Source organism: Diadema antillarum, unplaced genomic scaffold (assembly GCF_040938485.1).
Source record: "Diadema antillarum isolate AM-2024a unplaced genomic scaffold, OU_Dant_1.0 seq00001879_RagTag, whole genome shotgun sequence".
NCBI lineage: Eukaryota > Metazoa > Echinodermata > Echinoidea > Diadematoida > Diadematidae > Diadema > Diadema antillarum.
Genome location: NW_027272547.1, coordinates 246,212 through 272,090, shown reverse-complemented (window position 1 = coordinate 272,090; position 25,879 = coordinate 246,212). Strand labels below are relative to the sequence as shown.

At 39.0% G+C, this 25,879-nt stretch overlaps 2 protein-coding genes across 2 annotated transcripts; one reads left to right on the top strand and one right to left on the bottom strand.

Annotated features, from left to right (window-relative positions):
• The first annotated feature begins 5,397 nt into the window (after positions 1–5,397).
• Positions 5,398–11,233, top strand: LOC139712953 (protein-L-histidine N-pros-methyltransferase-like). The gene is made up of 5 exons (XM_071624734.1): positions 5,398–5,545; positions 7,211–7,401; positions 8,183–8,392; positions 9,261–9,457; positions 10,226–11,233. The coding sequence occupies exons 1-5, from the start codon at positions 5,438–5,440 to the stop codon at positions 10,444–10,446; spliced, it is 927 nt and encodes a 308-aa protein (XP_071480835.1). The 5' UTR covers positions 5,398–5,437; the 3' UTR covers positions 10,447–11,233.
• Positions 11,234–21,259: 10,026 nt separating this feature from the next.
• On the bottom strand, positions 21,260–25,773 carry LOC139712955 (large ribosomal subunit protein eL14-like). The gene is made up of 5 exons (XM_071624735.1): positions 25,746–25,773; positions 23,927–24,028; positions 22,724–22,918; positions 22,225–22,278; positions 21,260–21,424 (listed from the first exon to the last, which is right to left on the bottom strand). The coding sequence occupies exons 1-5, from the start codon at positions 25,752–25,754 to the stop codon at positions 21,362–21,364; spliced, it is 423 nt and encodes a 140-aa protein (XP_071480836.1). The 5' UTR covers positions 25,755–25,773; the 3' UTR covers positions 21,260–21,361.
• Positions 25,774–25,879: the final 106 nt, after the last annotated feature.

Genomic DNA, 25,879 nt, shown 5'->3' with positions numbered 1-25,879 from the left:
CATTGTGCCCCCCCTATATAACTTTTTTATTATTTGATGGATCATCGTCATATTTGGCACATGGGTAGAGTAACTCATACTCTACATGACCGTACATTTGAATTTTCACAAGGTCACCCATGGAGGGCGCTATTTACAAAAATATAAAGAAATACATAGGAAATATGCTAAAAACGTGATTTTTTGGTATAATTTCTTTATCCCCATTATATATATCTTATTATAGACCAATCATTTTCATATTTGCCACAAATGATAAGCAAGTGGAATTTTATCATTTGCTTTGTTTGAAATTTCTCAAGGTCACCACATGGGGGCGCTATTCATATCAACATAGTGATACATTATGAAACCTGAGATGAAATGTTTGGGATGGGTACAGTTATGACATTTCATATTTGCATAATAGTGGAATTTTGAGATTGCAAATTGAAAATATGATAAACTAATGATATTAGAGGCATAACTTGGGTGAAGGAATCAAAATAACTCAAAATGTAAGGGCAATCTGTAGAAAATATTATTGTTTTCAATTATCTCTATTATATCTATTGTTTTATGCCTTTGTCACATAAAAACAAAGGAAATAATAAGAAAAACTTTCCAGGACCATGATTACTTCAAATTTTGCTTCTTCAACAAATTTCAGCCGAGAAACACCCATTTCATACACTGTAATGCTGTTAAATGAAATGGGAACAGAAAAAAGATGCAAAATCTGACTGATATGGTTGTCAGTTTATGGTTGCCATGGCAACCAGCAACATGAAGTATAGCTAAATTATATATCAAAATGTTCGCAATAAGATTTTAGGAAAAGTCACCAAATTTGGTTGAAATCGGATTAAGGATGAAGGAGGGGCAAACGAAAATCTGGTAGGGGGGGCACATTGTGCCCCCCCTTGGGCTTTATAGGGTTAACGTAACGAATATCGGGTCGAGGGCAATTACCTCCCTGGGCAATTACCTCGGACTCTTCCCCTGGCCCTAATCCCAGTCCTAATCCTGAACCTAATCCTAGCCCTAACCGGGCTAACCCAAACTCCTAACCCTAATCTTTACTCTAACCTTACCACTAACCAGAATTTAACTCGGGGGTAATTGCCCTCGGGGGTAATTGCCCTGATACGCGAATATCACGAGGAAGTACAAATGTAGGTCCCAAAATTAATACTAGTAGAGTCTACCCCTAGTCGATGTAAGGATCTGTAGTGCAAGCATGTACAGTCAAACCTGTCTATAGCGGCCATCCAAGGAAAACAACAAAAGTGACCGCTATAGACAGGTTGGTGGCCATTTTGAATTTCAACACTTGCATTTTATAATAGCAGAAAATGCTGCATGTGATTCTTAAAAAACAACAACCAGCTAATAGGTTCGCTTTTGCAGCTATTATGGGAATGTTTGTTGTACAATTCAATTCATTTTATTTATTTGTTTTTTGTTTTTGTTTGTTTGTTTGGTTTCTTTTTTTTTTGCCTGCTTCTGTTCCTTTGATTTAAAAACAACATTTCGGGCCTGAGTAACTGCTCTGTTTCGAACTGGGTTGCATGAACGGCGGTTCACGAGTGCTGAGTTCGATGGAGATTGGATGAAGCTTACGTAAACAGCAAACAATACCCAGACACTTAAGTACTCTCCTTATTCAAAGGAACTTAAACACTAATAAGTCAGCATTTTAGTAAAATTGTAAAATGTTATTAGGAGCTGTCTTTGCCTTTGTAGCATCTATTCGGTAGAATTCACGTATATTCATGGCTGATTTCATGGGCGTCACCAGGGGGGGGGGGGGGGGGGGGGTGCGTTGGGTGCGAACGCACCCCCCTTCAGACCCTTAAAAAAAAAAAAAAATCAGTCTGCGAGCGACCTCAACGCCGGACACGAAATGGTTATTATTTTTTATTTATTTTTTTATTTTTTTGAAATTTTTTGAAAAAATCGTGGACAAAAGCAAATCGCACCCCTGGTTCTGGCAACACTGATTTTATACATAATTATCTAATAGTGCAAGTGTATTATATACAGTGTTGACTATATACATAGATTTTGGACATCCTTCCCATACTTGGTCACTTCGACGCCACCTCGCTGGTCATACCAAGGAGGTACTAGGCTCCTTGGTCATACCTCCCCCAGTCATGAACATAAACCGACACCCTTGACTACCAGTGGCGGATCCAGAGGGAGGGGCGCACCGGGCGTCCCCCCCCCCCCTCTTAATTTCCAAAGCGAAAAAGTATAGCTACAAACGGCAGTTTTTGGACTGTAAAATGTCAAAATTTTCAAGCTCGCTCGCTGGCATTTAGTCGTAATGCCGTTCTCCTGAAGTTGCTGCCAGTAATTGCCGGCAGTTCCACCCGGTGCGCCCCCCTCCCTTACTGCAAAAAATATAGCTACAAACGGCAGTTTGGGGACTGTAAATTGTCACAATTTTCAAGCTCGCTCGCTCCGCTCGCTCGCATTTAAATTCTCCTAATATTGCTGCCAATAATTGCCAGCAGTTGCGCCCGCCGTGCGCCCCCTCAATTTCGAAAGCAAAAAAAGATATAGCATCAAACTGCAGTTTTGGGGCTGTAAAATGTCAACATTTTCAAGCTCGCTCGCATTTAATCTTTATGCAATTCCCCTGATGTTACTGCCAGTAATCGTCCAGTTGCGCCGGTGCGCCCCCCCCTTAATTTCCAAAGCGAAAAAATATGGCTGAGAACGGCAGTTTTTGGACTGTAAAATGTAAAGTTTTCAAGCTCGCTCTCATTTAATCTTTATGCCATTCCCCTGATGTTACTGCCAGTAAATGTCTGCAGTTGCGCCCGGTGCGGCCCCCCTTAATTTCCAAAGCGAAAAAATATAGCTACAAACGGCAGTTTTTCTACTGTAAAATGTCAAAATTTTTAAGCTCGCTCTCTTCGCTCGCTCGCATTGAATCGTTATGCAATTTACCTGATGTTGCTGCCAGTAATTGCCAGCAGTTGCGCCCGGTGGCATGCGCTACCCCCTCCCCCCCCCTTAATTTCCAAAGCGGAAAAATACGGCTAAGAACGGCAGTTTTTGGACTGTAAAATGTAAAATTTTCACCTCGCTCGCATTTAATCGTTATTATGCAATTCACCTGATGTTGCTGCCAGTAATTGCCAGCAGTTCCGCCCGGTGCGCCCCCTCCCTTAATTTCCAAAGCGAAAAAATATGGCTACGAACGGCAGTTTTTGGACTGTAAAATGCAATTTTTTCAAGCTCGCTCTCTTCGCTCGCTCGCATTTAATCTTTATGCAATTCCCCTGATGTTACTGCCAGTAATTGTCTGCAGTTGCGCCCGGTGAGCCCCCCTTAATTTCCAAAGCGAAAAAATATAGCTACAAACGGCAGTTTTTCTACTGTAAAATATCAAAATTTTCAAGCTCGCTCTCTTCCCTCGCTCGCATTTAATCTTTATGCAAATTCCCCTGATGTTACTGCCAGTAATTGTCTGCATTTGCGCCCGTCGCACCCTCCCCCCTTAATTTCCAAAGCGAAAAAATGTAGCTACAAACGGCAGTTTTTCTACTGTAAAATGTCAAAATTTTCAAGCTCGCTCTCTTCGCTCGCTCACATTGAATCGTTATGCAATTCACCTGATGTTGCTGCCAGTAATTGCCAGCAGTTGCGCCCGGTGGCATGCGCTCCATCCCCCTTAATTTCAAGGGCGAAGAAATATGGCTAAGAACGGCAGTTTTTGGACTGTAAAATGTTACATTTTCAAGCTCGCTCTCTTCGCTCGCTCGCTTTTAATCTTTATGCAATTCCGCTGATGTTACTGCCAGTAATTGTCTGCAGTTGCGCCCGGTGCGCCCCCCTTAATTTCCAAAGCGAAAAAAATATAGCTACAAACGGCAGTTTTTCTACTGTAAAATGTCAAAATTTTCAAGCTCGCTCTCTTCGCTCGCTCGCATTGAATCGTCATGCAATTCACCTGATGTTGCTGCCAGTAATTGCCAGCAGTTGCGCCCGGTGGCATGCGCTCCACCCCCCCCCTTAATTTCCAAAGCGAAAAAATATGGCTAAGAACGGCAGTTTTTGGACTGTAAAATGTAAAATTTTCAAGCTCGCTCGCATTTAATCGTTATGCAATTCACCTGATGTTGCTGCCAGTAATTGTCAGCAGTTCCGCCCGGTGCGCCCCCCCCCCCTAATTTCCAAAGCGAAAAAATATGGCTAAGAACGGCAGTTTTTGGACTGCAAAATGTAAAATTTTCAAGCTCGCTCTCTTCGCTCGCTCGCATTTAATTGTTATGCAATTCACCTGATGTTACTGCCAGTAATTGCCAGCAATTCCGCCCGGTGCACCCCCCTCTCTTGATTTCCAAAGCGAAAAAAATATGGCTAAGAACGGCAGCTTTTGGACTGTAAAACGTAAAATTTTCAAGCTCGCTCGCATTGAATCGTTATGCAATTCACCTGATGTTGCTGCCAGTAATTGCCAGCAGTTCCGCCCGGTGCCCCCCCCCCCCTCCCTTTATTTCCAAAGCGAAAAAATATAACAACAAACGGCAAGTTTTTTTTTTTTAACTGTAAAATGTCAAAATATTCAAGCTCGCTCGCTCCGCTCGCTCGCATTTAATTGTTATGCCTTTCTCCTGATGGTGCTGCCAGTAATTGCCGGCAGCTGCGCCCGGTGCGCCCTCCCCCCTTTATTTCCAAAGCGAAAAAAATATAGCTCCAAATGGAAGTTTTTTTTTTTACTGTAAAAGATGAAATCCTAGCGACGCCGGCGCCCTTTCCCCGCTTGGTTTCCCTCAACAACAGTAAAAGTCTAGGGATTGAGAGCTTCCTATATTCCAAATGTCTGTCCAAAAAAAAAAAATCTCGTTACATTAGGGTCAAAACGCACCCCCCTCGAAAAAAAGCTGGTGACGCCCCTGGATTTAATGATTTAGCCAATTTTTGTGACCGCTATACGCAGGTAGATATTCACCACGGGATACAAAATGATTGGAAGGTGACCGCTATATAAAGGGTCCATAATACATACAGCAATTTCATCCGGGTTTTTTTTTTTCAGTGGCCGCTATAGGCAGGTGGCCGCTAAGACAGGTTTGACTGTATGATATACACCGTACATAATGTACATAATATACATAATGTACATGTACATTCGACACTTGTTTTTTTATACCGTTACTTGATGTTGATGATGTGATATTTTTGGGCCTTATTTTCGTGTACAGATATTTTCGCAAAAGACGGAGACAAACATTTCGAGAAGTGTTGTTTTCGCGATTTGACACAGCCAATCATTCGCCCACAAATGTCCCTCTGTGCGCAATATTTTCGCGTGTTGGCAGCCCAACAATGATAAAATTCGCATAAATTCAACCTTCGCGAAAATAACAGTTTTCAAGCTGCGCAACAACAACGTGATTCACTGTCCGACGGAATATGTAGCTGCCTGTTACTAGGCATCATGGCCACTCCAAGAATTAGAAACCCTATGCTCCGTGCTATCTATGAGCACAATACTAACGAGAGGTTTCAGAGGAGTTGTCTTCACAAATTTTACGATATAAACAAGGTGTGAATTCGTTCCGTGAGTACAAGTTGAACTTGTCAACAGTGCGTGCAGGTTGCAGACCCATGTATTGTGTTTCGTGTCATGTCACTGACGTTTGTATGCTGCATTGCATTGCATTGACCATGTAAATTTGCTGAGATACTACCTAACAAGCAAGGTTAGATGTATTAACAAAACTCTTCTGCCTTTTTTATGTGCATCACAAAGTGATGATCAATACTACAATAGTCTGGATGCAATATAGTATAGTAAAAAAAGAGGAGAGTAACACTAACAAACTACTTAATTAAATTTAGATTCTAGAACCTAGACTAGTCTCTGTAAACTTTGTTATCGATCAAATAATTTACTAGTACTAGATCTAGTCTAGTAGTAGCCGATCAGAGATTCTGTAAACTTACGGAGTGCCTGGCTGGGTTGTGTGTATGAATCAAATTGCAGCATTGAGTGATTGAAGACACACATAATTTACTGGCTCTTTTGATCACATTCTCACTCTCGGCCTATTTTCTCCCAAGTTGCAGGAAAGCAGGGCAGCAGGAAGGCACTCATTATTTGACTCCCTGCCCTAGTCTTGATGATGTTAAGACAGTCAGTTTCTGCCGTCTCAATTATGATATAAAATTAGTGATGTGGAAAATGGTTCTTCTTATGGATAATACACTACTATATTACTAGTAGTCTAAGTCACTAACAGAAACTCTTTCATCCAATAGTACTCCACCCGCACCAACTGTTTTAAACACTCCTATTCTTCATGTAGTATGTACCATCAAGGACTGAAATCATTTACCACCAGACATTTCAGAACACAGTCAACAACTTAACGACGCTGTTAAACTTAAAACAACCATTTTTTTTTTTCTGCAACCAAGACTCTAGCTACAAGAACTAACGGAGCACACTCCCCCTTTCCTCCTCATTTGGTTCCAGATGGAACATTGAGGAGTAACTTAAAGAAGAAGAAGAAGCATTCATTGTGTCACATTTCGTATTCCCCTGTTTTTAATATGCCACATAGTTACTAAAAGATAGCAATTTTGGGCTGTTGGGTTTTGCACCATTGTTTCCATGGATGTGGTTGTCTTTTGTGGCAAGACATTAACTGACTTAGCATCCGAACAAAAGACCAGAGGAGAACCAAATTAAAGGAGTGCCTCCCTGCTGTCACAAAATGCTACACTTGCACTACGTACAGTATCTAACCTGGCTACTTCAAGCTAAGGCACAAGTTGTTTAATACTGTATGGGCTCCAAGTACAGTTAGCTTGTTCAGGACCTCTGTCTGAATTATAGATCTACCACTTCCGGCATACGTAAGTGTTGCTTTTAGGTATGGATGGGTTAATATCAGTTATTGGTGGTGCAAATGCAATAACAACCTGCATGATGTGGATAATAATCCTAAGAAGTGGAGAATTTGAAAACTTCCAACCATGATAGTAGAATGATTTTTTTTTTCTATGTCTGATTTTGAGGAATATTAACAAGGAAAAACTTTTTTCCTCCAATTAAATGACAAAAAAGAAATAATCACACACAGGACAACACTGTTCAGTCATGTCTTTTAAAACTAACTGATGTTTAATCAAGGGTAGACAAGTTTCCTTTGTTAACTTTATAGTATACTTCAAGTTTTACACACATGATTGCTTTCTGCTCCAGTGGTACAGCTGTGATTTGGCCAAACTGCCTCAGTGGCTATCCACCCAGTTTGTGCAGTGTAGCCTAGACCAGGGCACCGAACTCTTCCTTGACCAGTGCTATGAGAAGTCCGGCTGGTTCCTGACCCAGGCTTGGCATTCAGTGGCAAAAGGGTTCCTGACTTATGTCATGTCCCCCACATCAGCGAATGGGTGAGGATCTTGATTTCATGAGCATTTCTTGTTATATTTGTCTGTAATTTTTTGCTGGGACAGGAAATAGCTGTTTTTTTTTCTTTTCCTTTTTTTAGCCCATGTAATTTGCTGTGCATGTTTGGATTATTCCCTTAGTTTTATACTGTGACATAAATTGCATTCGGAAAGCTTAAGTTGAAAGTATGGGAAGACATACACGTAAAGAAACATGAAGATAAGCATGCATATACAGTCAAACCTGTCTATAGCAGCCACCGAAGGGAGACGGAAAAAGTGGCCGTTATAGACAGGTAATCCAACTTTGTGTGCATTGCTTACATGCACAACTATGTGTGTATGTATGCACACACCGTGTGTTTCATGCATTTAACCATGCCGATGTATATGACATTGTTGCACATTTTTCGCTATAGACAGGTGGCCGCTAAGACAGGTTTGACTGTATGTATATATGTATATATATATATATATATATATACACAAAAGTGTATATATTTTGGTGATTACTTTGAGGCTCCAGTTAAAAATCCCTTACCAAACTGAAGTCATGAAGAGAGTTTCTTGTTTTGTCAACTCACTTTTACCCCTTGGAATGTCAGATATAAGACAGTAAGTTTTGCTGGAATATCTCATCAAATATTCATTTTGATTACTAGTACTTGGACTCCAGCAAAATGTATGGATGTTAAGCGTCTGTACTTTGCATAGAAAGCTTTATGGTGAGATGTTCATTTACCCGATTCTCTACCCACTTCCTTTGTGAAATGTACCTCATCAGACTCCTGAGGCGAGGTTCCATGTTCGTGTTCTCACGGGACCAGTTCATACGCCTCCTTGGGGTTTCGGAGACCTGGCGAGGGAATCGCGTCATGGACCTCGGGGCAGGAGACGGGGAGGTCACCAAGGAGATGGAAGCCTTCTTTGAGGAGGTGTACACCACGGAAGTCTCTTGGCCGATGCAGTGGAGGTTATCGGGGAGGGGATACAAGTGAGTTGTGTGTTGTAGCATTGCACACTATGCATTTGAAGGGGATGGGGAGGCAATAATCATTGTTAACCCATTGAGGATGAGTCCCAAGTATACTCAGGCAGGTGTCTGGGCAATGCTTGTTGTAACAGAATCAGTCCGTCCTCAATGGGTTGATTATATCAGATGGAAGAGAAATGTGATTTTTCTCTGTACAGACACAAGCCTTTCTAACTCCTCCCATGCAATGCTGCTGTATGACAGACAACTTTGTATCTACTCTCATGAGCAATACACCTGCATCCAGCGGGGATAGCCTGAAGCCTGGCAACCCTGTGTCATGAGATATTTTGGACACATTCCTTTGTATTTGCAGAACCATGGGGCTTTCAGAACCAAGGTACCAATAACGAACCTTGTACCGCACTGACCTGCCTGACGTCATGCACGGGTCAGCCGAGAAGATGTCAATTTCTCAATTCAGAGAGGACTAAGTAATCTGTGTCAGTGAACTTGACATTCAGTTAATCACCCAAATCCAAGGAAAGTTTATGAAGGGACAGATGGCTTAAGGAATTCAATGCCTTCAGTCAGTTAGTAGCTGATCACCCAGCATTTTCCATGAAGATGTTGTAATTGATTTTGCTTGTGTGTGTGTGTGTGTGTGTGTGTGTGTGTGTGTGTGTGTGTACACATTTCAACTTTGATGACCATCTTGCTCTGTGTGGGCTCTTTTGCCTCTTAGCTTGCTGGCACTGTTGACATTATTAAAAGAAAAGAGATCATTTCATTCTGGTTACTAGAATTCTGTCATTATCATTGTTTAAAGCCTGTTTTTCCCACTGTAAGGTTGGACAGTAAAATATTGTTATGACATAAATTTACACAGGGTGCTGCCTACAGAGGAGTGGTCTCATGTGAAATCTGGCCACACCTATGATGTCATTGGCTGTTTAAATCTGCTGGACCGCTGCGACCGGCCGCTCACCCTCTTGGCAGACATGAGGGCGTCCCTCTCTCAGTCGGGTGTTGTCATTGTAGCAGTTGTACTTCCGTTTAAGCAGTATGTCGAAACAGGTACACACGGTTAATTACATGATTCTACATATAAATATATGTATGTGATGTACTTCATGTTCTTTGTATGCTTTTTTTTCCTGTTGATCAACACAACAGAGATTAAAGCAATTTGAGAAAAAAGAAGAAGGACAAAGGCTAAAAGAGATAGATTTGGATGTATATGTGTTGGGCATTTTCCAACAGTTTGGAAAAAAGCATTTGGTGTACAAGCGAATCTTTAAAAATCTTTTCTTAAATCAGAAGTGATAGAGCTTTAGAAGTTAATACTATAAACTGTAGTTTAATAGTCTGCAAGAATGCGTGGATAGGTGAACGTGCCGTACTTGGGTGAGTGTGAGACCCCAGGGTCTCTTGTTTAATCTTATTGTACATAAGCAGTGAAAAGACTGCACTAACTATGACACTGCACTTTTTTTCAAGACATGAGCCATCCAACCACCTCTGAAAACATGAACAGCAAAAGCAAATTAATGTTCATTGTTTATTTTGTCTTCCCAGTTCAGAAATGCTAATTTGTATGTATCAGGTTATTTTTGTCTTTTGTTGATACAGCATATTGCAGAAAATCCACCATTGAGGTTTTAACATGAACCAGTTGAGGACGAGTCCGGAGTATACTTTGGCAAGTGTCTATGGGAAATGGGTGTTGTAGCAAAATCAAACCGTCCTCAACGGGTTAAGTTTGTAGGGCATGCATGACATAATTGGCGTCAAAATTCATGCTGTATTTTTTGTTGTGAAACTTCTTACCATTTCTTTGCATAGGGGTACCAGGCAACCGACCATCGGAGGTCATAGAGGTCAAAGGTAAACATTGGGAAGAGCAGGTGCAGCGTTTAGTGGAGGAGGTCTTTCATCCAGCGGGCTACCAAGTCAGAAGCTTCTCCAGGGTGCCGTACCTGTGTGAGGGTGATGCCACCACCCCGTTTTACTTGCTGGATGATGCCCTGTTTGTACTAGAAGCTAAACAAGATGCGGTTGCAGAAGACTCATGACCGACTCATTGATGATAGATGTTTGCGCCTTCTTAGGAGCTGCCTTAAAAGGCAAATAAAAAAGGACAGACTGTGTAAGAGGAAAAGAATGACAGTGATATGCTTCTTGAATACTGAATTTTCCCTAATGCTCGACAATTTTGTGCTGCCTTGAAACTTGTCATTGTATGTTTTATGTAGGAGAGACGTGTTGAAAATACAATCTCTGTTTCTATGTTTTAATACAAATTACGATGCCTGGTTTCCTTCTATGAGAAATCTGCACAAAGTTGCCTCTGGATGTGTAATGAGAGTGTCTCAGGAATCAAAACTCTGGCATACCAAAGATTTTTCAACCAAACTGTAATTACAGGACCTGTGACAATTGCAAATACCCAGATTACTGCCTGTCGAATTTTAGCAATTTTTTGGATTGTGTCATTTTTTAATGCTACATGAATGCAGGGCAATTACAGCAAATCTCAGGTACATGTATTGTCAATGATCAAATGAAAGCAATGTTAGATGTTATAGGGGTTTCTTAAAATGGAGTGAAACCCATATGTACATATGTATTGAGTTTGTGCAGCAATTTCAGTAGAACACATCAGCAATGGTTGGGGAAAATTGGTCTGTCCACTCAAAGTTATAAAATTTTACAGTTTTGATGCTACCATCGCTGGATGAGAAGACAATACAATGATATGATGTAACTACAAAGAGAATTTCATAAAATTGTATATTTCATTTGAAAAGTGCATGTTTCCTTGACTTATTACTAACATATGTTAAGGACGATAATTATTCACCCTGCTTTCTGAAAGAATCTGGAAAAGTCCAATGATCTTTTGTTATGCTAGAAAGAGAAAAATATGATGTATTCTCTTTTGATTGTGCCTCCACCATGGATTGGCTATTACAAGGCATTATGTTTACGGGTTGTCCGTCAGTCCATCTATCCATCTCTGTCTGTCTGTCCATCTGTCCTTCTGTCTGTCTTTCTTTCTGTCCATAATCAATTTTGTGGACTGCGTAACTTAACCATTCGAGGTGTCCTTGTTAAACTTTGCATATGTATGTTTCAATGTACCAACTTGTGCCTGTCCACTTTTGGGTGCACATGCTCAAGGTCAAGGGTCAAATTAAAGGCCAAATTTTTAAAATTTCACTATTTCCTCAATGTCTATACAGTGCCTGTTATGGGATATTTTCCTGAAACTTAGTGCATTTATGTATTACCAGATAAAGATTCTCTAGTGAAAGTTTTGGGCCCTGGGGTCAAAGGTCAAAGGTCAGGTTAGAATGCTACAATTCTACTCTGTAATGTGGAAATTACACTTTTTTCTCCATACCTTGGAGATTACTCAGTGCACACACTTATTCCAATGGGTATATTGCATATAACATGCAATACTGCACAATGATTCTATAGGGGAAAGATTTTAGTCATTAGGTTTAGGGGTCAAGTGAAAATGTTACGGATTTTTCCAATATTTTATCGTGAGGACTGGATGTAACCAGCTTGTGATTGTTTGAAGTTTTTACTGGGGGGGGGGGGGGGGGCAATTTGACCCCCTTTAAGATTTCAGCCGCCGATGGCGCTATTGCCGCAAAATTTTGCCTGAACATAGAGCTGGATGTCAACTACAAGATTACATGGTCATACAATATAAAAATATGGCTTTCTATTTTTAGTGAATTAATTATGCAAATTTATGCATGAAGTCACATTTTCACCTATAACTCCATTAAAAAGACTGAAGGATTGCTAAATTTTTCTGTCAGATTTCCCCAAGACACATCCAACAATTTCACATGAAAAAATAGCACAATCAAAATTAGTTTCTTTTGTTTTTTATTGTTTTGTTAATATCTTATGTATTTTTTTTTGACTTTTTGTTTTCTATTGTCTTTTTCGCCAAAATTTGTAGCAGGCACTTTTTCAAGCTTATCTACATTAAAACTGGTTAATTTCAATGGTTAAAAGTTGAACTAATCCAATTTATATCAATTTAACAAAAAAAAACAACAACACACAATTTGGATTGGATTTGCACATGATATCATGAATTTGAGCTGTTTTCGGGTTGACATGCATATGCAAAATATTACGTAACTGCAGAACGGTGTACCCGGTTGTTGCAAATTTGGTCTCAAAATATGCGGTAGACTTCAGTGAATAAAGTCACGAAACGACGAGGCAAAATCTTTGTGCGTTGCGGAATTGTAGCGTGAAATGTCGGGGGGGGGGGGTCAATTTGATCCCCCCAGTCAGAATAGGGTTAAACAATTTAACTGTCATTCCAAATGGAACCTAGTTCACGGAAAGTAAACACTCAGCACCTTTGTGAAATGAACATGTCATTCAAATTTATTTATTACTCTTAACCTTTCTGGAGAATCGTGTGACATGGGGGAGGCAAACCAGTGGCTATAACAGCATTTCTAGTTTTTGGCATATTGTCCTGTTCTGGTCTTCTCATCCAGCAATGACCGCTCAGAAACCTAATGCTTACTGGGCACACTGGACACAAGTTTTTTTTGGGGGGACATGTATTAACTTTGTGATGTTATACTATGCCATATTCTGCCATCTCACTGTTAATTGCTTATCTATTTGCTCATCTTTGCATCAAGGCACTGTTATCCCCCCCCCCCCCACACACACACAGTGGTCAGTGTAGTTTATACACAGAGCTACCAAGTCTCACGCATTCTGCGTGAGACTCAAGCATTTAGGGTCTGTCTCACGATCTCGCGCATGGCACCCATTTTTCTCACGCATCTGGTGAAATCTGTAATTTGGGCCAAAAATAAGGAGCATAGCTCAAAGGATTAGAGTGATAGTTGCAATTGAAGGTATATTTCCCTTTTGCCTTTCAAAATTAGTAAAAAATAGTCACTTAAGTATGCACCAGATCGCATCATTAAGAGCTAATAATTCAAAAAAGCTCCCTACCATGGGAGGGGGACACCCTCCTCGTTCGCGTGCGCATGCGCGGGAGCGCCGAGACGCCGAGTCATAAAAATCTCACTCATAAAAGTTTTTTGAACTTGGCATCTCTGTATACAGTAAAGTCCTGTAGTGATAGATGAAGGAGCAGAAAAAGAGAATGACAGAACAACCAGTGAAGGACATCAATAAATGACTTTTTGATCATTCAGTTGTATGAATGTCCAGTAGTGAATATTTTGATCTCTTCATCAAAATATTCACTTTCATATGATATTTGTTAAGCTACCAATTCAACGAATGTAACCAGTCATTACCTTGTGAAAGTGAGGGATAAGTGGAAACTTCAGCAAGGGTAGACTTGTACCAATTTGCTTTTCTTCCTTGTTAAAAATGGCAAAGAATTGAACAAATCGATGAGACAGTTACTGATATGGGTTTGTATGTTTCGTTATTGCAATTTAGGCATGCTTGACTGTGTTCCCCAATGGTCCGTAGTGAACTCCTAATCATCAGATTATATGTGCACAAACCATATGCTTGGCATGCAGAACAGGCTAATCTCATTTTCCTACAATAGTCGGGAATTTATGATATCAACATCTTGTTAAACAGATAAAGTAAATAAGGGAAGAAATGACATTTTACCAGACAAATCCTCTCATTCTAATGAAATCATCTTGTATCTGTAGGTTCATTGTGATGGGGTTCACCTGTATTCAAATTCAAATTTGATGCAGATTCTTGTTCTTGGTACTCATGTCTGAGCAAAATGTAAAACCTATCAAAGGAGAGCCACAAGAATGGATAACTTCTTCTTCAATAAAAAAAAGAAAAGAAGAAGAAAAATCAGGAAAATGTAAGATAAAAACATAAGTTGGTGTTGGTGCTGTTGCATATATTTCTGCATAACTACAGGCATTATTTTTCTTTCTTTTCTATGATACAGACTTCTCTTGTACTTATATTGTTTCTCGCCATTGCTCCAAGCAAGGGAACTACCTCTACCTATCTACCAATGTTTCCAGGTGCTAGACTACCAGAAGCTAGACTAGTCTGGTAGTCTGGTAGACCAGACTACCAAAAGTGTTTGTTAAAAGCAAGCTTTTGTAGATAGCAATCATTTGTATAGATTTGAGCATCTTAGTGGATATGACAGGCTTAGTGTCCAAAACATTGTCTCTTTTATCTATTCTCATTCCTCTGTGCTTTGCTTGGATACACGTTTTTGCAATTTGGTGTTGTGGTCTCAGCCACTGATGCTGGATCTGCTAATGTCAAAGCATAACTTTGTTTTGAGGGCATTATTATTCTACATTTTCCTGTGTAAGAGTGCATTTTATTTTGAACTAAAAAATGTAAGTCAGTACAGCCTAGAGAGTAGAAAAGTTATACTCAAATAGAAAGAAAGAAAAGAAAATTTATCTTCACTGCCTTGTTTGATATCAGAAAACAAAATTGTAGTATCCAGTATAAAGAATGTTAAATATATTTTCACATGCCATTGCTCCTGCCAAATCATGTTTTATGTTTCTATGATTGTAAATCAGTATATTCACACTGTTTTCAAGTTGGCTCTAAAAGAGTAGCATAAGAACATAGTTGAAGTTTCATCAAAATCTGACTGAAGGTGTAAAGAAAGGTACAGATTTTTAAAGATGCACATGATTTCATGAATCAAAGATATTAGTCGCAACCATGTGCTCAAAGGAGAGGTGATGTCATCAACTTCACAGTCTCTCACTGAACTGTGCCCAAATCTTCACTAAATGTCATTTTGTACATGCATCATCTCAATAAGATGTATCATTTGCAAGCAAACCATTGTAGGGCTGGGTGTTTTGTTATGTTTTAAACCTTTTTAAACCTAGATGTGATGACTTTGGGAGAATGGGGGTTGCAGTTGCTAAATAAACAACTGAAGTCATGACTTAAATGTTGTGAGTGTAAAAAAAAAAGATGAGAGCACTACCTCTTCCTGTTTTGTTTGTAATTGGGAAAGTAAAGTGGAAAATCATTTTAATTCCATAATTCATGTCTGATCAGACAAAACTTCCTGTTCTTTGGTGAGTTCTATTTTTCTCTATGCAGAGAAACCCAGATTAAACAAGGTCATCATGACTGCCAATTTTACCATCATACACCAGGCCTTTTTCAAGGACCCACATGCCATTAGCACTGATATGTAATCATGAGCAAAGAGAGGTATTGCCAAATGCAAGGTCCTTTTTTTTTTTATCTGCAATTGTACTTTTGTAATGTGTATTCGTGACCAGGAGAAAGCCCAAACTGCACACCACTGTCTTACTGAATAGTCCAGCTACACTTTGTATATGTTATCGTTTTGACCAAAAAAAAAAAAAAAAAAATAATAGATAAATAAAATGAAAAAAAAAAAATGCTGAATTATTTGCCCATTGCCTGTCCCTGCAGAAGATGAGCTTCTGCAAACAGTGCAGGGCTTTGAGCTGTAGGTTGTGATTTGTGCTCCAAAACACTGGTAGCAAAAATTTGATAATTGACAGGCATGAAGTCGAGAAATTTGACTGGGTCTTCATAAACACTTTCGCTAGCGGCCTGACTTTCTCTCATGTAACAACCATCTGCTTGCTTCTCTTGAAGCAACTACACAGTGAGAGGGTCTTTTACAAAGCCTGAGCATGTGTTGCATTTTGCTCCCTTGCTAGATCTACTCGTGTTACACACACACACACACACACACACAAACACAAACCCACCAGATTCATGAAAATAACTGCATATCTTGAAAAGGGTTAGGTTTTAATGTTAATTATTACCTATACGAGGTAGTTTTGCGAGGCAATTGCAGTTGGTGTTTTGCAGGGTCAAAAGGTCAGCAGTCAATATTCGTTGGTATTTTGCTTCTTCTGGGTTTTGCCATTAACTTTACACAGGGAGGTGGGAAGAGAAGGAGTGGAATCTCTCTTCCCGCCTCCCTGCTTTACATGTAAACATTTCGATCGACCATGAAAAGAAAACATTCAAGGACGTCGCTGTGTGGCAATTACACGAACCGCAGAAGAACGCCGATAAATCAACTCATACAAGGTCAACCACTTCCAGCAGCACTACGTGTCAAACAATGATAAGTCCATTTGTGCTCAATAACTGCACAGTGACCATCAGTTATTACAACTCTCCAACTTGAAACAGAAGCAAAAATAAAGTGTAAAAGTGTTCAGATGTTTGAAGTTCGCCTGTTACAACTACATATGTATCTTTGAAGTTGGAGTTTAATGATATACATTGATGAACAATTTTTCAATTATTCGACATGTTGGTGATGATCTACAGGTAGTCAAATGTGGCTTGATCTATATCATAGTGTATAGCCGTATTCACATATTTTTACTAATTTAGGGAGGGGATAGGTAATAATTATGATATTGACTGGCCTTGAGGGAGATACCAGATAAATATTGCCCGCACTGAAAGAATATTGTCCTCGTCTTCGACTCAGGCAATATTCTTTCAGTTTGGGCAATATCTTCTGGTATCTCCCTCGAGGCCAGTCGATATTATATAATCATTTTTGTGTCAGGTAACTTGACTTCTCGAGCGGTCAGGTAATTATTTTCTTAGTTGGTCGTACTGGTTTCAGGTACATCTATTGTAGATCACTCACACACATATCTTGTTTGGAAGAGTTGTACCATCTGGTAAGTGACAAGAAAAGAACAACTTCCATGGCCATTTGTGGAATATACACCTAAAATATGAGAATGCCGAGTGTATGGTGTCTCAATTCACTTTAACAGAAGTACTTTACTTCGTTGGCCTGTGTGATAGCATGAGTAGAATGAGTAGAAGCTGACCTGCCGAAATTACAGTATTGATTTGTAGGGGGCAGTGAGGCCCCCCCCCCCCCCCCCCCACTTGGGATGTTCTTAAAAGACAAAGGAAAAAAGTTGAACCCCCCCCCCCCAAGAAAAAAAAAATACTAAAGCACCCATGAAATTCCAATGTAACCCAGTGACATTTATTGACACCTCCCCCACACCCATCCCACATTTACAAAATTTCTTTCCAAATTTTTTAATCAAAAATTAGTTTTCTTACAACTGAGCTGCAAGTGCCAAATAGCTGTTTTTGTGTGTGTGTCAGAATAGCACCCTGAAATTGATTAATACATGCTCATCTGCATCTGAAATCTTGTCTTCCAGTTAGTTAAGTACCAGTAGATAATTCTTGCTCATTTTAGTCTGTACACTGTACATGTAATATATACTGTTAATTGCCTGTGTACAATATTGTCCGAGAGAATATTTTTCTCAAATTTAACAAGCTACATATGTATTTTGAACTGATTTACTATACATGTAGATGAGTGTTGATGTCAAGTAGGAGGTATACTATGTACTAGTAGTAGTATTTCAATAGTGCCATATCGTGTGCTGGTTACAGACGAAATACATTGTATAGTTTAGCACAGAGGAAAGAGTAGGCTTCCAAATTATCAATGTTCAAAGGACTGGTAACACATTTTCACAATAGACGTACAGTGTATGTACTATGTAAACCTTTCTTACGAAAACCTCTTTAACACTAAGCTGTATTTTATGTTTATGTGGTCATGGTAGCTCTATTAACAGTTCAGAAATATTTCATATTTGTACTGTTTTACATGTGTCACTCGTTTATGTGTTGAAATTGTTTGTCCAATGAAAATTCATATCAAGGATGGTTGAATAGTCTAATCTTGTTTGCATGTAGCATGTTATTGAAGTGTCACTCGAGTTGTGTATACAGTGTATATATATATATATATATATATATATATATATATATATATATATATATATATATATTGTAGTTGTTCTGCGTATTGGCAGTACTAGAAATAGCAATAATAAAGTCACAACAGAGGAATGCAGGGAATGCAAAAATAGCCAATCTTGATTTAATGAATAATCCGAATTTTCGAGGATCCTTCCTCTTCTTCAGGGATGACAGTGCGAATATTCACAATGATTATTGAGAGTGAGGTGTTACTACCCTGCTAGCGTGCGCAATATGTGTAACCAAAACAAAAAATAATAGATAACAACAAATGCATGTTGTGCGCTTATGAGTGTCATACTCTACGTCATAATAGAGATGACGTCACACTAGGATTGCGCGCGCTGCACAAAAAGATCATGACACAATAATAGCAATAATAGAAACATAAAGGCAATGAAGTTACCATGATACAATGAAAGTGCCAATGGATTTTCACCGTGATATTGTCAATATCCCACTAGCGCGCGTAGTCTCAGTGTAACCAAAACAAAGGATAACAAATAATAACAATAAACGCATGCTGAGTTGCGCAAATATGAGTGCCATACTGTGCGTTATAACAGAGAAGACGTCACACTGAGATGGCACGCGCTGCACAAAGGAGACAATATTAACGATAATAGAGACGTCATAATGGCAATGAAGTGATACAATCTGTCAAGTGCTTGTATATAGAGAGAAGAGACGAGAGAGCAAAAAGTAGGAAAGGAGGGAATAAGGAGAGAAGAAAGAAGGACACAAGAAAAAAATGAGGAAATTGTCATTAAATATACATGAGGTACACTTACTAGTAACACATCAAGACTGCGCAAGTTGTCCAGTACCAGAAAAATAAATTGAAGACCTCTACAAGGATGAAATTATCAATAGCGGAATAGCAACTGAAATTAGTTATCGTAGGAAAGCATATGGGCTGAGCCAGGAAAGATCTTTGTTCATGCCTGTTTCAAAACTGCAGCTCCGAACAATGGATCGCAGTTCTGCCCACTTCCTGTCTTCAGCCGATTTGTAACCCCCGCCAAAGATGCAGACTTTCAAGTCTTTCATCGAATGACGGGGGTCACTGAAGTGGTTCGCCACTGGAGTATCTTTACGCTTCTTCAGGATTGAGCTCTTGTGATTATTAAACCTCATACGGAACTTTGTGCTTGTTTCACCTATATATGACACTCCTGGGCATTTAGTGCACATGATACAGTAAAGCACATTGCTAGAGTCGCATGTGTGGTCCGGTGGTTTGATTCTGAGTGACGGAGAGATTTGCACCACTGTTTCTGTCACTGTTTCTGTCACTGTTTCTGTTTCTGTTTCTGTTTCATTTTTTGTGCAGCGCGCGAAATCCTAGTGTGACGTCGTCTCTATTATGACGTAGAGTATGACACTCATAAGCGCACAACATGCATTTGTTGTTATTATCTATTATTTTTTGTTTTGGTTACACATATTGCGCACGCTAGCAGGGTAGTAACACCTCACTCTCAATAATCATTGTGAATATTCGCACTGTCATCCCTGAAGAAGAGGAAGGATCCTCGAAAATTCGGATTATTCATTAAATCAAGATTGGCTATTAATGCATTCCCTGCATTCCTCTGTTGTGACTTAATTATTGCTATATATATATATATATATATATATATATATATATATATATATATATATATATATATGTATGTATGTGTATATATATATATATATATATATATATATATAGTTGTTGTTGAGCACAGCATATAGATTTTTACAGTATTTTTTTTTCTTGTACATTACACAAGCACGTACAAGTTAGCTTTTATGGCATATTTCCTTTCTTATCATCAAATTTCCAAGAGACAACAAAATTGATTGAATACAACTTCTTCAAAGTAATGAATTATTGCATAGATTTGTTGGTTTTTTTTTCTTAGAATCAGCGCTGGCTGTTATGAGGAGCACGGTAGTGCTGCTGTCTAGTAAACAGATCGTTGGTTCAAATTCAACCCATGCATGTATGCCAATGATTTATTATATTTTTCTTTTTTTTAATCATGGCTGGTACTAAAACACTGAATAATTGGTGCTTATGTACACCGATGAAGGGCATCTTGTCAAGCAATATTGTAGTAACTACAGTGTATAACTTCTACATTCTATTCTATTCTATTCATGCATGTCCCCAGAAAGTACTTCTTTACTACTGACCGAATTCAAATCATGCTGCATGATATTTCAATACTGTAGGAATTATGAATGCACATTTGTGAAAGCCTCTTTGACCTAGGACAAGAGAAACATTTCTCGTAGAACACCCAACCCAACACTACCTAAAACCAACAATAGGAAAATGATTTGGTCTCAAGGCAAGCTGTTCTGCAAGGTTGTTTTCATGTGTGTCTGTGTGTGTTAGTAACAAAACAGTGTACTTGAGGCATAAATACCAAGACATGAACCAATACTTGCACACACACACACAAACATACACATTCTTTTTCACATAACGCCCTTGGGGTGACAAGACTGTGAACCTTGTTCTAAATTAGCAGATATTTGATAAAGTTTGAACTTAGTTTTGAATATCAAAAATAATATTTGAGTTTTAAAACATTGCAATCTTTAATGTAATCCAAAGCAATGTTTCTATATCATTTGACATCAACAATGTTGATGATTTGCAAAAATGTTTGTTTGTTTTGTTTTTTTTTAAATCTCCTGCAATTCTTGATTTTTTAGCTACAAGGTCTTGTCAGACCCAGGGACAATACAAACACACACACTAAAAGCGCATGACTATCATTCTGACACGAGTATGGCCTTAAAGTAACTGCGAGATGATTAAGAATTGGAGAACTGACTTTTATCTCATGGTAGGCCACATTATTTGAGCTGCAGACGCAAATATGTTTTCTTTGCTGATTTGTTTAAACTTTTGTCATACGATACTGAGTTTTAAGTTCATAGCACAGCACAGAGACTAACAAGCATTAACAACTGGTGGCTTTTGAAGTAAAAATACAAACATGCAGACACACACAGGCCCTCCATTTCACACTCGACTTTCTGACAAATTTCACATGGTAAGAATCACACCAAAGCATGATATTTTGTGATCAATGAAGACCTTTATTGCTGGTCCTCATTAACAGACGTTACTTCACAGGATGTTATTTGTGACGAGTTTCCATGGTAATGGAAGCAGCAGAACTACTTGGCGGATGCCTGTGCCTTCTTGATCTTGGCCATCTCCCTGCTCACAATGGCATTCCTCTGTTGAATGAAATATTATGAAAGAACGGGAAAACCATCAGTTGAGGAACACAAAAGACTGTCAATGCTAACTACTGGTACACACATAAAATTATACATACATCCATATTTTATCGGGACCCTTTTTTCCCAGATTTCACACACAATGAGCGGATACTTCACTACAGACAGCAACTAAAAATAACAATTCAGGAAGAATTTGGCGATATCATGTTCATCTCAGGGTGCCTTACAGGGCATACAAACTGTTGAAAGAAGAATGCAAAGAGGACTTGTTAAATTGAAGTATATTATTCTTCGCCCTTTTTTTATGTTTTTCTTTTTGCCAATCTTGCAGGCTATGTCAAATCAGCACGCTAGTCTCAAACCAACACAGCTCTGTCACTATATCTTGTTCACACAGTGTGTCTTGCTATCAACACGATCTTTGGTGTAAATTATTGAGGTTGTCCTCGCAAAATTGAGAATATATCTTTTCTTTCCTTTTTTTGTGTGTGTGTCAAATGTTCCCTAGGTCACATTTCAGAAGAAACTAAAAGGTATTGATAATCACAGCACTTTTATCTAAGGAGGTATAGCTGCTCATGGGAAACTGTCCAACTCATCTGGCTTTTTTCCCCCCAAGCATATAATCACACTGCAGGCTGAGATTGGGTGTTTGGTAGTGTTCATTTGCTATGCTATCCTGCTGGATGTCCCTAACTGCATTCCTGTATAAGATAAATTGTGTCTTGTTCATAAATCCTTGAAAGTAATGACAGGCAAACACAGATTACAGGTGACACAGGAATACATTTTACCTTTTGCTTGCAGCGCATGAGCTTGTAGCGGTCGAAGTCGGTCATCTGTACTCTCTGAAAGATCCAAATATGTATGGACAGAAATGTTCAATATTTGTTATTTGTAGCTGAAACAGAAAGTATCAGGAAGACACTTTCAAAGGGACAAGTATCTGATCCATGAAGCTCAGCTCTGTTTACGTATTTAGTTAGGTTTTGTTTTGTCTCTGTCTTGCTAGCCTTCAATCAGAATATGATGATGGTAATTATGCTCCTTATGCAATCAAGAACCCTCCATGGAATAATTGGATTTTAAAAACAAAATGCATTAACATGCACTGGATTCAATGTTTGGTTACTATGATTAATACCAATCATTCAGTTTTATGTCACATAATCTTAGTTTCTTTACTCATGACAACATTACAAATGGTGGTTTTTAATTTATTGGCAAATGACTGAACACAGAAGCAGCAAAGTTTTGAAAACGATGAGTAAAACGGAATCCCTGTGGCCTCACCCTCTTCTTGGCAGCCAGCTTTTTGGCCCAGCGCGTTTCCTCCCACTTCTTGGTGATTTCATCCTTCTCCCAGGCCTTCCTCACTGTGCTGTTGCGGGCCGAATGAGGGATGCTGATGACGAAGTCCGTCAGGTGCAGCTGCTTGAAGCGGATCCCCTGGCGCTGGACACCGGAGCATGGTCCATCCACAAGCGCCTGATCAGCAGTGACAAAAGTGAACAGGTACATTGAGAGTTGGCTACTCTTGAAGTTAACACTGTGTGGTGAAGTCAATGAGTTTACCATGCCAAGTATGCAGTTTTCATCCATCAATATGCACCCTTTTTGTTGGCCTGAACTGTGTGTGTGTGTGTGTGTGTGTGTGTGTGTGTGTGTGTGTGTGTGTGTATTTGTTGTGTGTCTATACAAATCATATGATTGGAGTGGGTGTCGATGCAATGGCAGCCAGTTGCATGTCCACATTGGTTGGAAATGCATGAAAATGCTGACATACTGGCAGGACATAGCAGATGTATTAATATCAAGAGTTAATGCAGGCAATTTCATATAAATTTCATTAACCCATTGGTAACTGAAATGCCTGAAACTGCCTGTCTTTTGTTTTTGTTTTTTAGTTTTATGCTTAACCATTTTTTTTTTTCATATGGAGCATATAATTATGTAATTTGAAAGCGGTCAAAGGTCAACAAAATATGTCAGAACTAATTCTATGACACATCATTACTTTGGTAAAGTCATAATAGGCTTTCATATAAACATAACTTATAATAGACAAAAATAAACATTCAAGGAACTATTTTACATCATTTAGAAAGTTGTCGAAATGAGAGCAATATTGCTGTATCTTCCAGGGAATCATATGCCATTGTGTACAAAATCTTCAGTTGCTAAAGGGCTTTATAAATCAGCCTTTGTAGTACTTCTCATACTTTTATGAAACTGTTTTGTTTTGTTTTTTAATACGAGGACTTGGATGGATATGTATGTCATACTGTTAAACATCACATATTCACAACCACTACTACAAGAGAGTAATTTCTTGAGTATTGCATTTGTACTATCACATGCTCTGAGGTTATACAATGTAATATCTTTCATTTCCGTCAATTTACGTATGAACATTGTAATTTACTGTGAGACATAACATTAAACACACAAGTACTGAAATGTAACTTGTCTTCAGTATAAAACAAGCAGACATACCCTTCTCTGGTCAATGACATCAACAATGACACACAATTTGCCCTTGTTGCTCCCACTGGCAACATAGGCGACACGCCCCACTTCGACGAATCTCCTGAAAACCTGTAGGGGGTATAACATAACATAACATAACATAACATAACATAACATAACATAACATAACATAACAATATACATAACATAACATAACATACTTGTAACATAACAAAAGCTCCACTGAAATGTCGGCATTCTCTTTCAAATTCTAAAATCATTGGACAGAATTTTCAATACCCAGCTCATGGCATTGACCTATAGGCCATAAATAGGCCATGCAGGTGTTTGCACCTCACATTGCATCCTGTGCAACTGTGGGGACCCACATGACTGACGAGATTGTTAAAGGGAGAATTATCTATCAGTTCTACTTGTCATTTGAATAAGCGGTGACTTCATATTCATGATAATTGACATTAGGTTATTTCAACAATCTATAGTTCTAGAATAAAACCACCAGTTTTTGGCCACCTTCCAGAATCCGCACAAACTCATCACAAGTCAGCAAATTCTATTGTCACAACACATGCATATCACATCATTTCACATACTGGCACTGTCGTTCACCTGTCGTTCCCAACAGGAAAGTCCCTTATTCACCTCCAAAAATCCATCCAAAATACCAAATTTTGCCGTCAAGAAAATGCAGAATCAGCGCAACTTTTCCAAAACATGCATGAATTAAGTCCAGTGTTAAGAATCAGGGCTGCCGAAAAAGCGCAAAAAAAGAGAAATATGCCGTTTTGTTGCAAGATTTTTCTCTTATTGCAAGCTCAGAGTGTGATGGTATCTGCAAAAGCACAAAAGAAAAACAAAATCTACATTATACGTGCCGATGCAGTGCCAGTGATTTAATGTGCAGGGGTTGAATGCAAAAGTGCCAACTCGCCAGAATATGGACACCAATTGGCGCCGCATCGTCCCCGATGCAATTTTGCGGCAATAAGGTATAGATGTCTAGCGTGGCGCATTTTTCAGCGGCCTTGTATGCGCATTGCGCACATCCAGATTCTGGAGGGGCCAGATGGATTCTGGTGGATTATCAAGGACCCCAAGGTGATAAAAAACTGATATATTTCGGAATTTTGTGAAATTTATGATGTAGATATCAGTGATATAGATGCTCTATTTAACACAATGAACATTTAGATAAAAGTTGTTTAATATTCAACAAATATTGTTGTAACATTAAATATGATTTTGTATGTAAACTTAACGTTGGATTTCTGAGCAATTAATCTAACGTAATTGTAATATGGCAAAATGTCAAAATGTCAAAAAATGATTTAAAAAACTCCTCCAGACAGACAGATTTTTATGTCTACCTTTCTGAGTGAAATTTTGAAACTGCAAGCACTCCGATGGAGAATTTGTAACTTCTATAATTCCATTTTACTCAACAGTTAGGTCTAACGTTGCTAGATACATTTACAGGGCAGCAACGGAGCTGCGGAGCGGGGCCTAATACACCACAAAGGCAAAGCTTCCAAACAACGCGTGTGACTGACAAATGACATGAAATGCCATGCCACGGCACGCATGTTGTATATATAATACACCTGCCCTACGCACATCGCACACATGAAAGGAAGACCGATATGGGGAAGGACTGCATGGCAGATATACAGACATAAAACCCTTTAACCCCTCAATGGTTCCATTTTAATTATGTTAAAACAATCTTGAAGTATTTTAACACACAAAAGAATTGCCGATTACTTCGGATCATATTTATTTCAGTCAATTATGAGACATGTTTCAGGCATGATCTAAGAAGTCGTACCCGCTCCATGGTGTGGTACTTGAGTGAAAAGACTGGGGGAGAGTGGACAACAGAGGGCGACAAAAAGGTGCTTCATTAATAGTCTCTTTTCCATACTAATTACCAGAATTAGAAATAAGAATCGAAATGTTCAT

Excerpts from the sequence above, each read along its gene's own strand:
- LOC139712953 (XM_071624734.1), top strand. The coding sequence starts at position 5,438 with ATGGCCACTCCAAGAATTAGAAACCCTATGCTCCGTGCTATCTATGAG. Across the intron at positions 5,546-7,210 it reads AATTTTACGATATAAACAAG|TGGTACAGCTGTGATTTGGC; the intron begins GTGTGAATTCGT and ends TTTCTGCTCCAG. Across the intron at positions 9,458-10,225 it reads TGTCGAAACAGGTACACACG|GCAACCGACCATCGGAGGTC; the intron begins GTTAATTACATG and ends TAGGGGTACCAG.
- LOC139712955 (XM_071624735.1), bottom strand. Across the intron at positions 22,919-23,926 it reads ATGTCATTGACCAGAGAAGG|GCGCTTGTGGATGGACCATG; the intron begins GTATGTCTGCTT and ends ACTGCTGATCAG. Across the intron at positions 21,425-22,224 it reads TCATGCGCTGCAAGCAAAAG|AGGAATGCCATTGTGAGCAG; the intron begins GTAAAATGTATT and ends TTCATTCAACAG.